Source organism: Parus major, chromosome 17 (assembly GCF_001522545.3).
Source record: "Parus major isolate Abel chromosome 17, Parus_major1.1, whole genome shotgun sequence".
Classification (NCBI taxonomy): domain Eukaryota; kingdom Metazoa; phylum Chordata; class Aves; order Passeriformes; family Paridae; genus Parus; species Parus major.
Genome location: NC_031785.1, coordinates 938,451 through 950,605, shown reverse-complemented (window position 1 = coordinate 950,605; position 12,155 = coordinate 938,451). Strand labels below are relative to the sequence as shown.

At 64.2% G+C, this 12,155-nt stretch overlaps 1 protein-coding gene across 2 annotated transcripts; it reads left to right on the top strand.

The window, feature by feature from the left end:
• The first annotated feature begins 442 nt into the window (after nucleotides 1-442).
• Nucleotides 443-7,892, top strand: OLFML2A (olfactomedin like 2A). 2 transcript variants are annotated; one of them, XM_015645272.2, is made up of 8 exons: nucleotides 443-545; nucleotides 4,241-4,504; nucleotides 4,623-4,730; nucleotides 4,836-5,021; nucleotides 5,203-5,461; nucleotides 5,574-5,807; nucleotides 5,964-6,149; nucleotides 6,383-7,892. In XM_015645272.2, the coding sequence occupies exons 1-8, from the start codon at nucleotides 480-482 to the stop codon at nucleotides 6,982-6,984; spliced, it is 1,905 nt and encodes a 634-aa protein (XP_015500758.1). In that variant the 5' UTR covers nucleotides 443-479; the 3' UTR covers nucleotides 6,985-7,892. The 2 variants fall into 2 exon arrangements, with proteins under 2 accessions (XP_015500758.1, XP_033374371.1); XM_033518480.1 differs by having other exon boundaries at nucleotides 459-545; nucleotides 1,300-4,504.
• The last annotated feature ends 4,263 nt before the right edge of the window (nucleotides 7,893-12,155 follow it).

Here is a 12,155-nt window from a genome sequence, read left to right as displayed (position 1 = left end):
GCCGAGCCCCGAGCGCTGCCCGCGGCACCGCGCACCGCGAAAGGGGGACCGGGAACCGGGCACGGAACACGGGGCTCCGGGAGAGGGGAGCGGGGCACCGGGCACGGGGCTCCGCGAGAGGAGAACCGGGCACCGGGCAGCGAGCGAGGGGAACCGGGCACGGGGCATGGGGCTCCGGGAGAGGGGAACCGGGCATAGGGCATAGCCCGAGGAAACCGCACAGCCCCGGCGAGCGTCCGGCCGGGCTCGCCCGGGGACACCGCCTCCTCAGAGGAGGGGATCGGCCAGGCCGGGGAGGGACGGGCAGCCCCGGTACAGGGAGCCCCGGGGCGGGCACGGCCAGCTCCACCCGGGGGGAACGCGCCGCCCCCGCGCCGGGCCGGGCCCTGCTGGGGCCGGTGCCGCCGCCGGGACGGGGCGGGGCGGGACGGGACGGGCGGAGCGGGCGCTCGGTGCGGGCGGTCACCGCCGCTCTCGCCATGCGGGCGCTGCTGCTCCCCGCGCTCCTGCTCCCGGCGCTGGCCGCGGTGCGCGGCGCCGCCACGGTAAGGACGGGCCGGACCGGGACCGGCACCGGCACCGACCGGGACCGGGATTGCGGCCGGGAGCGATCACGGCGGTGGTCGAGAGCGGGCAGGGGCAGCCCCTTCCCTGCCGAACCGGCCCGGTGTCCCCGGCGGTCGCTGCTCTCTGTGCCCGGGCGGAGCGGCTGGGGCGCGGGCGGGGGTCGCGGAGAGAGCTGGGGCTCCGGTGCCCGTGGTCCCATCGCGGCGAGGCTTCGGCGCAGGGAATGACCCGGGCTGTGGGCGCGTTCGAGCAGTTGGAAGGTGCCCAATTCCCTGCGCTGCGGTGATGGGCGCTGCAATGAGCGACTCCGTGCCAGAGAGAACAGCCCGGACAAGCCTTGCCCCGCGGGGGTGAGGAGCAGGAGCGGGACGGGGCGGGGGGAGAGGGGGCAGCCTCCCCCCAGGAGCCCTCGGTTCCAGCTGGAAAACGTCTCCCACGGGGTCAGTGGCCGTAGCGGGGCCGGAGCAGGGACACCGGGACCCAGCCCAGAGGAATGGTGGTGGGAGCAGCTACTGCTAGGATCACCAAATGTTAAAAAGACAGGATTTTCCAAGACATTTGGTGGAAAACGACGCTGACACAGCTGTTGTCGGCAGCACTTAGCTTGGAACAGATATCCGAAGCCTGGAATGCCCTGTTGCTTGGGCTCCCGGCGGGGTGCCAGGGGTGATGCTGGCAGGATTCAGTGATCCACGCGGTGCCGTTGCCTCCTCCATCCCTCCCTCCCCGCAGGTGCTGCCTGCTGTGCTCAGAGGTGTTTTCTCCGTTCTTGCCGTTGGATGAGATCCCATCGGTGGGCATGCGTGTGCCACACAAGCGCTTGGCATGGCTGTGTCCCCGTGACCAACACGGGACGCCCAAGCAGCGCCAGCGCCCGGGGCCTGGCCGCCGTCAGCCACGGCCCAGCCCTGCCAGCGCCGTTCTGCCTCAGCTGCAGGACGTGTTTGACACCTTGTGCCAAGCCTGGAGGAGGAAGAAGAGGAGGGTGACATGGTTTCTCTCCCGTGAAGGGGACATGCCTCCCAGCAGCTGTGCCAGAGGCGTGCGGGGCGGCAGCTTATCAACACAGCGTGTTTTCCTCCGAGACGAGTCCTCTGGCAGCAGCCAGAGGACAGCTTAAAAGCTGGCCAAGGGTCATTGTCAAAGGTCCCGCTTTCTCCAAATAATGTCACAAACTCTGTGCTCACATGGATGCTCTTGCAAGAGGTCCCGGAAACCGGGAAAATTACCCAGCTCATAAAACTTGCAGTGAGGAAACCCTCAGCAAAGTGCAGGGTCTCTCTCCCACACCAGCCATGTGTGTGCAGCCCCCGTGGAGCTGGGACCCGTTCTGGAGGAGAGGCAGCAGCCACCTGCCAGCACCCTGGGCCGGGGTCTGCAGCAAGTGGGGGCATCCGGGGAAAGAATCACCAGAGCCCCGGCAGGGCTGCATCAGCCCCCCACGCAAGTTTCTTGGGGAGCTCAGATTCCCACAGAGAAAGCAGAGCAGCATGGGCTGCCCTCTGCACCACGTCCCCAAGCACCCGTGCCCCGTTGGGGAGCGGGTTTGTGCGTGCCCCGGTGCGGGCTGTGCCCTGCAGGGTGCGTACAGCCAGGCACGGGCTGACAGAGGGCACCCAGCCGATGTACCGCCTGGGCGACCCTCACAGAGTCTCCCTACGTGGGAGCCTGTTTTAATACTTCCTTGCTTGTGGGCTTTTCTGTATAAATAGATCATGCAGTTCCTGTTTAGGGAAGCTGGCAAACGGCAGAGCGAGGTTTAGTGTTACGGCCCCACGTGAAGGAGGGCGGCCGAGCTGCAGAGACACCCACAGCGCATTTCCCACGCGGGGTGGACGTGGCCGGAGCCGGGCGGGTCTCTGGGAAGGGCTGGGGCTGGCCCTTCGTGCCGTGGGAGAGGGTCTGAGCTCCGGACACCCGCACACTGTGCAGGGCCCCGGTGTCGCGGCCGCTCCGGTGGGTTGGCTGCTCAGCTCAGCCCCGGCGGGACGCGAGGGCCCCGCGCCTCCCGCCGCAGCGTGCCGGGGCCGAGGGAGGGGATGCACAGCCCACGGTCACCTGCTGCCTCGGGAACGAGCTTCCAGCACAGGCAGCTGCAGCCCTGCCCTGCAGAAGGTGCTGGGAGCAGGAGGGGTCACAGCATGCGCCGGGGTCGGGCTGTGCTGCGGCAGTGACACCCACACCGGTGCCTGGTGCTCTGGGTGCCGGCACGAACGGGGGACCCCGGCTGGGAACTTCAGTGGGGCTCACCAGGATCTCTCACGGGATTCCCACAAGGATGTGCGCGCACCAGGACCTCAGGCAGCGCCGTGCACACGGATGGACGCTGCTCGTGGCCAGGCCAGCCCAGCCCCGGGTGCTGTGGGGCTGTGGAGAGGGGCCGGCAGCTCGGTGCTGGCTGTGAATCGTCCTGCGTGTTTGCACAAGCGCCGGCGTGGCCATGGGGGAGGTCAGGGGGCCCGGGGACGTGCGAGCCTGGCGAGGTGGTGTTTGGGGAGGGGGTCCCTGCCCCGCTCCCTGCTGAGAGCTTGATTAGATTCTACTCAATTTACAGCCCTTTGGCTTCCTGGTGTTTTCCTTCAGCCAGCGGGACCTGGTTTCCCTTTGAACGAAAGAGGGTTTTTTGAAATGCAAAATGCGTGAAGTTTTGCAGCCCTTCAGAAAGGGGAGGAAGCCGCTGGCCCATGTGGGCTGTGGGGAGCTGGGGGTCCGTGCCCAGCTCAGGGAGAGCCTCTGCCCCGATGCCAGCGGCGCACCAGCCCTGCGCTGGATCCCCGGGCGGCCGTGGGTGCTGCGGGCAGGCAGGACATGCACCCCGCGGGCCTCTGCCCTTTCCCACGGCGCTCTGTGCTCCGCTGTGGTCCGGGGAGGACAGGGAGCCAGAGCTCAACTTGTTTCCCAGCTCTGCCACCGTTCTGTTTCCCAGGATGAGTCAGAGTCCCTCTCCCTCCGGGGTCATTGCACTGCCTCTCCCTGCTCTCCCACCCTCCCGGGTGCTTGGAGCAGACGCATCCCTGTGCTTGGGACACCCGGAGCGGGCTGGCCGTCCTCCTGCCAGCCCGGGGGTCCCCCGCGGGTGCATAGCCGGTGGCGGGGCGTGAGAGGGACTCAGCTCCCCTGTTCCTGAGCACAACGGGAGAAATTAGCTAAACCAGCCGAAAAGCACCCTGGGCTCTGTGGCGTGAATCAGGGCCATGTGTGGAAACAAGGGAGTCCTTGAGCATGTGCCTCGGGCCATCGCGACAGACTGAGGGGCCGAGCTCACCCCGAGGTGGCTGCATGTCACCACAAACAACGAGCCCTGTGTGGGGCTTGGAGCCGTGCCGTGGGGGCACAGAGGCGCTGCTGCGTCTTCATGCCACCATCCCTGCTCACTGAGGTCTTGCTGGAGTCTGGGAAACAGCCACGGAAACGAGACTGAAGTACCTTGGGCCACAAAACACTGGTGGCTGCAGGGATGAGAGCTCCCTGGGCTTCGTCACAGAGCGGCTGGACAGGCTGCTCTGGACTAGACAATGCCTCACACTCTTTGGGGCACAACCGTGAGCCCCAGGGGCAGTGGGAGATCTCTGGGCAAGCGGCAGTGAGGGAGGTGGCTGTGATGCTCTTCTGGGCTCGGCAAGGTCCTGTAGGATGCCTGGGTGGGACACCTGGCTCATCACCTGTCCTGCAGGCTCTGGGTGATGTGGACCAGGTCCGGATGACCTCGGAGGGCTCCGACTGCCGCTGCAAGTGCATCCTGCGGCCGCTCAGCAAGGACGCCTGCAGCCGCGTCAGGAACGGCAGCGCACGCGTGGAGGATTTCTACACCGTGGAGACGGTGAGCTCGGGGGCTGACTGCAAGTGCTCCTGCACCGCTCCCCCCTCCTCACTCAACCCCTGTGAGAATGAGTGGAAGATGGAGAAGCTGAAGAAACAGGCCCCTGAGCTCTTCAAGGTATCTGTGGTGTGGGACTGGGGGCCAGACCCCTCCCCACGCTGCACAGCCATGCCCGTGCCCTGTGCCCCATGCCGTAGGCCTTACCCCAGGGCCCCTTCCTGCGTCCTCTCTGCAGCTGCAGTCCATGGTGGACCTGCTCGAGGGAACGCTGTACAGCATGGACCTGATGAAGGTGCACTCTTACATCAGCAAGGTGGTGGCACAGATGAACACGCTGGAGGAGGTGAGTGAGCTCCAGCAGCATCATCCCCACAGTGTCCCCATCGGGCAGCTCAGGACCACCTGAGCTGAGCCCCTGAATGGTGCTCCAGCCTCTCCTCTCCTGCAGACCATCAAGACCAACCTGAGCAGAGAGAATGACTTCATGAAGGAGAGCATCCAGCACCTCACCGACCAGATGAAACGCTACGAGAACTACTCTGACATCATGATCAGCATCAAGAAGGAGCTCTCCAACCTGGGCTACCAGCTGCTGCAGAAGGATGCGGCTGCCATCCCCGAGAGCAAGGCCCAGGTACCCCAAGGCACAGGAACCCTCAGGGCCCAGCCCCCTGCAGGCACAGTGGGAGCTCCCCCAGGCTCGTGTCAGGTGCACTGGGGTGACGCCTGGGCTGGTGCCTGTGCCCACTGCCTGGCATGGTGGTGGCAGGGAGGAGGAGGGAGGGAATGGGGTCCAACCAGGCTGTGCCCCCCAGGACACAACAGGTGGCAGAGAGAAAGAGGTGGGACGGTACCCCAGCACCCGCAAGGCACTGGGGGACAGGGCAGGCACCCGAGCACCCAAGGAGAAGCCGCTGAAGCCCGAAAAGCCCAAAAAGGAGAACAAGGCCAGGGCAGGGGCACAGCCCACAGCCAAGCCCAAGCCCCTGGCGCAGCAGCAGACTGTGGTCCGAGGCATCACGTACTACAAGGTCGGGCAGGTTGGAGCAGCGGAGGGTCCGGCCGGCAGCCGCGGTGAGTCTGGAGACAGGGCAGGGTTGGGGGGCTGGGAGGGCACATCCCACCAAGGCAGAGGGCCAGGGCCTGTCTCTGCAAACACTCTGACCCCCAGCTTGTCCCCCCACAGAAGGCCCTGTGAGAGGGGCAGTTGTGTCAGAGCAGCAGGAGGAGAGGGGCCCCCCACCCCCCTCAGCTGAGGGCACCCCAGCCCAAGCTGGTGCACAGACAGAGACCACCGTGTCCAGCACCACAGCTGCACCCAGCACTGCCCTGACCCCCCGCAGCACCGCCCGCAGCCCCCCTGGTCCTGTCCTCGGGCATGGGGCTGACAGCACCGGGGACCCCGAAACACCAAACAGAGGTGGGTGAGCAGGAGCGGCTGGGAGAGGGCACCCAGCCCTGTGTTCCCAGTGCCCCTGGCCAAGCTGAGCCAGCAGCAATCTGCCACGGGGAAGAAGGAGGAGTCAGCTGCCTGGGGCAGGGTTAAGCCTCCCTCTTCCTCCCCCTCGGCACCCAGTAAAGGAGGTGGAGTGTGAAGGCACTATCAAGTCAGTGGAGCCCCCCATGGAGCACCACAGCTACGGGCGCAATGAGGGGGCCTGGATGAAGGACCCAGCAGCCAAGGATGACCGCATCTACGTCACCAACTACTACTATGGGAACAGCCTGGTGGAGTTCAGGAGCCTCGACAACTTCAAGCAGGGTGAGGGGCACGCGGCCGAGTGGGCACAGGGGCTCCTTCTGGGCTGGTGTTGAGTGCTATGTGACACCAGCTGTGCTGGGCCCTGGGGCAGTGGGCAGCTGAGGGGAGTTGGGGAGCACCCAGAGGGCAGCAAGGGGGACACAAGTCCCCTGTTGCTGCCAGCATGCTCTGGCCATCGTGCATGGGATCCCAGTGCTGTGGAGGGCCCCAACACCTCTCCCACCCACTCACAGGCCGCTGGAGCAACCTTTATAAGCTGCCCTACAACTGGATTGGCACTGGGCACGTGGTGTACAGAGGAGCCTTCTACTACAACCGTGCCTTCACCAAGAACATCATCAAGTACGACCTGAAGGAGCGATACGTGGCGGGCTGGGCGCAGCTCCACGATGTGGTGTATGAGGACACAACGCCCTGGAAGTGGAGGGGCCACTCGGACATCGACTTCGCTGTGGATGAGAGTGGGCTTTGGGTCATCTACCCCTCAGTGGACTATGACTACTCACAGCAGGAGGTGATCGTCCTCAGCCGACTTGACCCCGTGGACCTCTCGGTGCGCAAGGAAACCACCTGGAAGACGGGTCTGAAGCGCAATACATACGGGAACTGCTTCATCATCTGTGGCATCCTCTATGCTGTGGACACCTACAGCCAAAAGGAAGGGCAGATCTCCTATGCCTTTGACACGCACACAGACACAGAGGCAGAGCTCCGACTGCCCTTCCTCAACCACTACTCCTTCACCACGCAGGTCGACTACAACCCCAAGGAGAAGGTGCTCTATGCCTGGGACAACGGCCATCAGATGACGTACGGGCTCCACTTTGTGGTCTGAGTGCCCGGGCGGGTCCCACTGCACTCCTGCACCCACCCTGTGCCGTGCCTGCCTGGGGCACCCTGACGCAGCCTGGCCCTGGCACCCCAGCTCCAGCCAGGGCTGTGGCAAGAGCCCGGCTTCCACCCCCAAACCTTCCCCATCTGCTATGGCCATCACCCGCAGTGTGCCCACTGTACTGCAGGGCAGGGAGAGCCCATAAGAGCAGCCCCCAGCAGACACGTCTGTGACAACGTGGCCCCTGGGGCCGTGGCAGCTCGGCCAGCTTCGCCTTCCCAGGGACAGAGAGGAGCCCAGCCCCGCATCCTTCTGCCGCTGCTGGCACCGCCTGCCCTGCCCCAGCACACTGAACCCCTCCTGCACTGCCCCCAGCCCAGCCGCACTCCCCGCACACGCACCGGGACCGCGCGTCCCATCCCTGCCGGCGGTGCCAGGGCTGGGACAGCCCCATGCCCTGGCCTGCACCGGGCCCCGTGGGGCGGGCGGGTCCCCTCACCGCCAGCCGCCAGGAACAGGTGCCAGCCGCTATTTTAGGAAATGTGGTTAAGATGCTTTTGCTGATCATGAGTCTGTTATTTAAATGCATTCACTGAAGCTGTGCAAGTCCCTTTCGGCAGCAGGCGTGGAGGAGCCTGCCTAGGGTGTCCTGCCTACACACCCACCTGCACACCTACCCTCACACCTACTCTCACACCTACCCTCACACCTGCCCTCACACCTACCCTCACACCTACCCTCACACCTACCCTCACACCTACCCTCACACCTGCCTGCTCCCAGCACTGGACAGGGCAGCCCTCGGGTCTCTCACTCTCCGTGTGAGGCAGAGCGAGGGGCTACGAGTGCTTGGCTTGGTTTTGGTCATTTTAGACATGAACAGTATTAAAACATAACAGATGTGAGAGCGAGCTGCGTGTGTTGTATTTTGTCCTGAAGCTGGGCAGGGAGGAGTGGCCAGGGTGGCTGCTCACCATCCCCATCCCTCGCTGTCCCTGTCCCTTGCCCCCCTTGTCCGCTGACCCGGCTTCCGTGGCCAGGAGTGCCCAGGGGTTGCTGTCACAGCTGTTGCACACCTTGAAGGTGCTTGTGCCCACACCCGGCACCCCTCGCAGCAGCAGCACGGTGCTACGGCCCTGCAGAGGCAGGAGGGTCCCTGTTCCGGGACAGCAGCGCCTGCCGGGTGCCGGGAAAAAGCTTTGGCAGCGCCCGGCCTCAGCCGCGGCCCGGGAGCCGTCTGGAGCCGAAGCTCGGAGCGGGGAGCAGCTGTCCTGGCGCTGCTGCCCAGCTCGGCAGGAGCTGCCCCGGCTGCGAGCGCCCTCCCGCTCCTGTCCGTGTGTGCGGGGCAGCGTCCCCCGGCCCCGCCGGGCCCCGCACGCTCCGGCTGCTGGCCACGGGCGCCTCGTGCTCCGGAGCTGGCACCGACCGCGTCCCTGGATGCGGAAAGGTTTCCCACTGCGAAGACCTGAAGCTGGTGCCAGGAGCGGGGCCCTCTCTTGGCCCCACGCTGCTCTCAGGTCCTCCTGTGACTCACGGCAGCACCGACAGCCCCTGCTCCTGTCCCTGCCACTGCCCCGTCCCTGTCCCTGCCCCTGTCCGTGCCCGAGCCCCCGCACTGGCCATGCACTGCATCCCTCGCTTGGCCAGGGGTCCTCGCCACCAGAAAGGAGCCGGCCGACTTTTCCCCCCGTCTGGGTCCCTGCCAGGCTTTTATCTAGCGATCCCCAGCAAATCCCTGTACAAACAATACGGATTTCTGACATTTTTTTGTGGTAAAGTAAACTCCCAGCACATCTCTAATTCCAGGGCTTTGTTGTTCTTCCGCAGGGGCTGCCGTGGCTCCGCGCTGTGCTGGGCTGGGCTACGGACACCCCTCTGCTCCCCTCATGGAAAACACGGGGAGGAATGAAACCCACATGGTCAGAACACTACGTTGTGTTGGGTCCTTTGGGCTGTGGTGGGGAGCTGCAGTCCCAGCAGCCCTTTTGATCTGATCCTTGTTCTGGCATGGGTCCACGGTGGCTGGTCCATGTTCTGCCCCTGGACTCATTTCCAGCCGCTGGACAAGCCGGGCTGGGGAGGACAGGGGTCCCTGAGCAGGACACAGTGGGTACATGTGGGTGGGGGCAGGATGGGTTCCCACTGCCACAGGCGCTGCTGACTTCCAGACATTCCTCCTGTGCGTGGCCGGCACCACCTCGGCTCATAACGTGATTAAAAGATTAAAATCTCTCAGCTCAGCAGCAAGCAGCAAATGAAGCTTGAGACAAGGATGTTGGGGGGCTCTGGTGCTCGAAGCCCCCGTGACAGCGATGTGGTGCCTCAGGAAGGGCAGCTGAGGCCATCTGGGCTGGTGGCCCTGGTGCCACAGCCCTGGCTCCCAAAATCTTCTCCTGTCCTTGGTGCAGCCAGGCAGTGAGCCCTCATCCCCCCTGCCTCCTTCTCAGTTACCAGCCAGGCTGGTTTGTTTGTGGTGGTTTTGCCTCCCTCCTGGCCCTGCTGCCCAGGCTGGCGTCCTGCTCTCCCCATGGTGCCTGAGCTGTCTCAGGGTTGAGGTGAGCTGGGGGTGGCCAGTCTTTGGGTGGGCAGGATGTACAGTGGGCAGGTGACATCCTGGGCAGAGCTTGACTATGGTTGCAGTCTGCTGGCACCTGCTGAGGGTGCAGGTGAAGCACCAAAACTTCAGTCCTTGTTCCACCCCAGGAGCTGCCTCTGCCTGGATCCCCTGCAGCTCAGCTGTCTGGGCACAGCCAGGCTCCAGGACGAGGGCCTTGGCACAGGGCTCTGCCTGGGCCATGGTGTTCAGCCATGCCAGTAGACCCCAGGCCATCCCTGGGGATCTGAAGGCTCAGTGCCAGCGCCGCAGCCCTCGTGCTGTGCCCCCACCCATTTGCTGCCTGTGATGTGACTTGTTTGGTGGGAGAACATTGGTGCCACCAGGGCTTCTGGTCAGTCTCCAGGAGCAGCAGGGAGGTGCAGGGACATGGTGTGATGAGGGGACACAGGTGCCCAGGCTGACAGCCCCTAGCAGCTGTGGGAAAGGGCTGGGCAGCGGGTGCTGGGCGGTGGCCGGAGGGAAGGGAGGGGAGCCATGGGCTCAGTGCCGCAGCTGACTCACTCACCAGTGGAAACAGAAATCTTTCCCAGTCTTACACCACCACCTCCACAGCACCCCAGCCTCACCATGGCAGCCCCTCGGGTTGGCAGGTGCCCCTTCTCTGGCAGCACACATGGCATGGCACAGAGCAGGGGGCTCTCATGGCTGGCTCTGCTCAGCCTGATGCGGGGGCTTTCTCCATCTCCCTGCGGATGCACAGCCAGGCTGGCTGGCAGCCCAGAGCCTCAGCACGCAGCAGCCCCAGCCCCAGGAGCACCAGGGCCACCTTTGCCCGGGAGCCCCCAGGATGGCGGGAGCAGAGCCCTGCGGCGTAGTGCCTGCGTCCAGACACTGCCCGTATTCATGGAGCAGCAGGACCAGGGCAGTGTGGGGGCAAATCCTCCCCCAGACTGGCCAACAAAACGGGCATTCAGGGCCGGGCGCGGGCGGCCGCCCTGGACAGACCGAGGCCGTCCGCGAGGCCAGCAGGACGCGGCATTTTCCTGCCAGGCCTCACAGCGTGGGGCTTGTGGTCACCAGATGCACCAGACACGCTGCTCGCACGCAGCCATGCAGGGCCAGCTCTTCCAGCATGCCTGCCCGGGGCAAGACACAGCCCAGGGCGCTGGGATGTGCCCAGGTGGTCGCTCCCAAACTCCCCGCACCACAAAGCACTTGGCATGTCCCTCCGTGTCCCACTCCCCACACGTCCCACTGTGCAGAAACCAGGGACAGCCCTGTGGTAGCGCACAGGACAGCAGCCAAGGACTGTCCTGAGGGAAGAAGGTGACAGGAGCAATGCCAGGAGCGTTAGGAGATCTGGGGATTGCATCCATCACAGCAAACACCAGCCAAGGGAGGTGGGTCCTAGGCTTTCCTTGGAAATATTTGGTTTACTGTTGGACTCAATCTTGAGGGTCTTCTCCATCCTAACAGACTGATTATACAGCTCACATCTGCCTTTGCCCCCTCTGCTGCCCCTCCTCCCCCAGCCCCCAGGCCCTGCCCCAGATGCAGAATTGGGTCCAGGAGTGGGTGCTGCCAGCTCCCACACACACCATCCGCTCTGGGCCGGTCCTGCTGTGCTGGCCAGAAACATCTGGTCCTGTTGGATGCATTCCAGGGCACAGGGCCAGCTCTCCCTCTGCAGCAGCACCAGCCCTGGGCCATGCCCTGCAGCCAGCCAGCAGCTGCTCCTCTGTCCTCATCCCCACCCGGGAAATTATTTATTTGTTGAAGAACATCTTTTCCCAGGAAACCTCTCCAGTGCTGAGGGATATCTTCAATTACAAGGAGCAAATAAACAGTTTGAGCCTCCAAGGTTCTGGTGCTCTGCAAATACCGGTGCTAAACCCAGGGCTGGTGTCGGCAGCTGCGCAGGGTCAGCACTGCAGCACGGTGGGGTCCCTGCAACCAACCCCACAGGCAGGCAGTGCTGTGCCACAGGGGGACAGGGGCCACACGGCCTCAGGGGCACAGGGGAGACCCTCTGTGGTCCCCATAGGCAGTGCAACACTGGGATGTTCTGGGGAGTGCATGGCCCTGAGCTGGGGGTTCTTGCCACTGGCCTCCCTTCTGCTGGGGACCAGCAAGGCTGGAGAGTGTTCACTCAGCCCTGACAGCAACAGCTTCTGCCAGGGAGCTGGGGAAGCATGGCACCCTCTGGGGCTGGCTGGTGAAGTGGGAACCAGCACAGACCACCAGAGACCCTGGCCAGGACAGGCCCTGCCTTGCTCTCACAGCAGGAATAAGAGTGTTCTCCACCTGTGCCCTGGAGGAAGCCCATCACTTCACCTCTGAATCCTCTCAATCAGTCTGGTCACTTAAAGGGCTGCTTGTCTGTAGGGTGTCTCCTGTAACAGGACAGGGCAGCTCTGATGGAAGGGCTGGATTGGTTGGTTTTGTCACACAGCTATGGAGTAATTCAGCCCCAGGATTTAGTGCAGTGCCAGAAACATGTTCACCTCCTCAAATGGCTGCTGTGGGCTGTGCTCAGACTGAAGCTGTTCTCCAGTACTGCCTCCTACTTCAGCATGGGGATGTCTCCTGGATGTTCAGTGCCTATTTAGTTAATGTT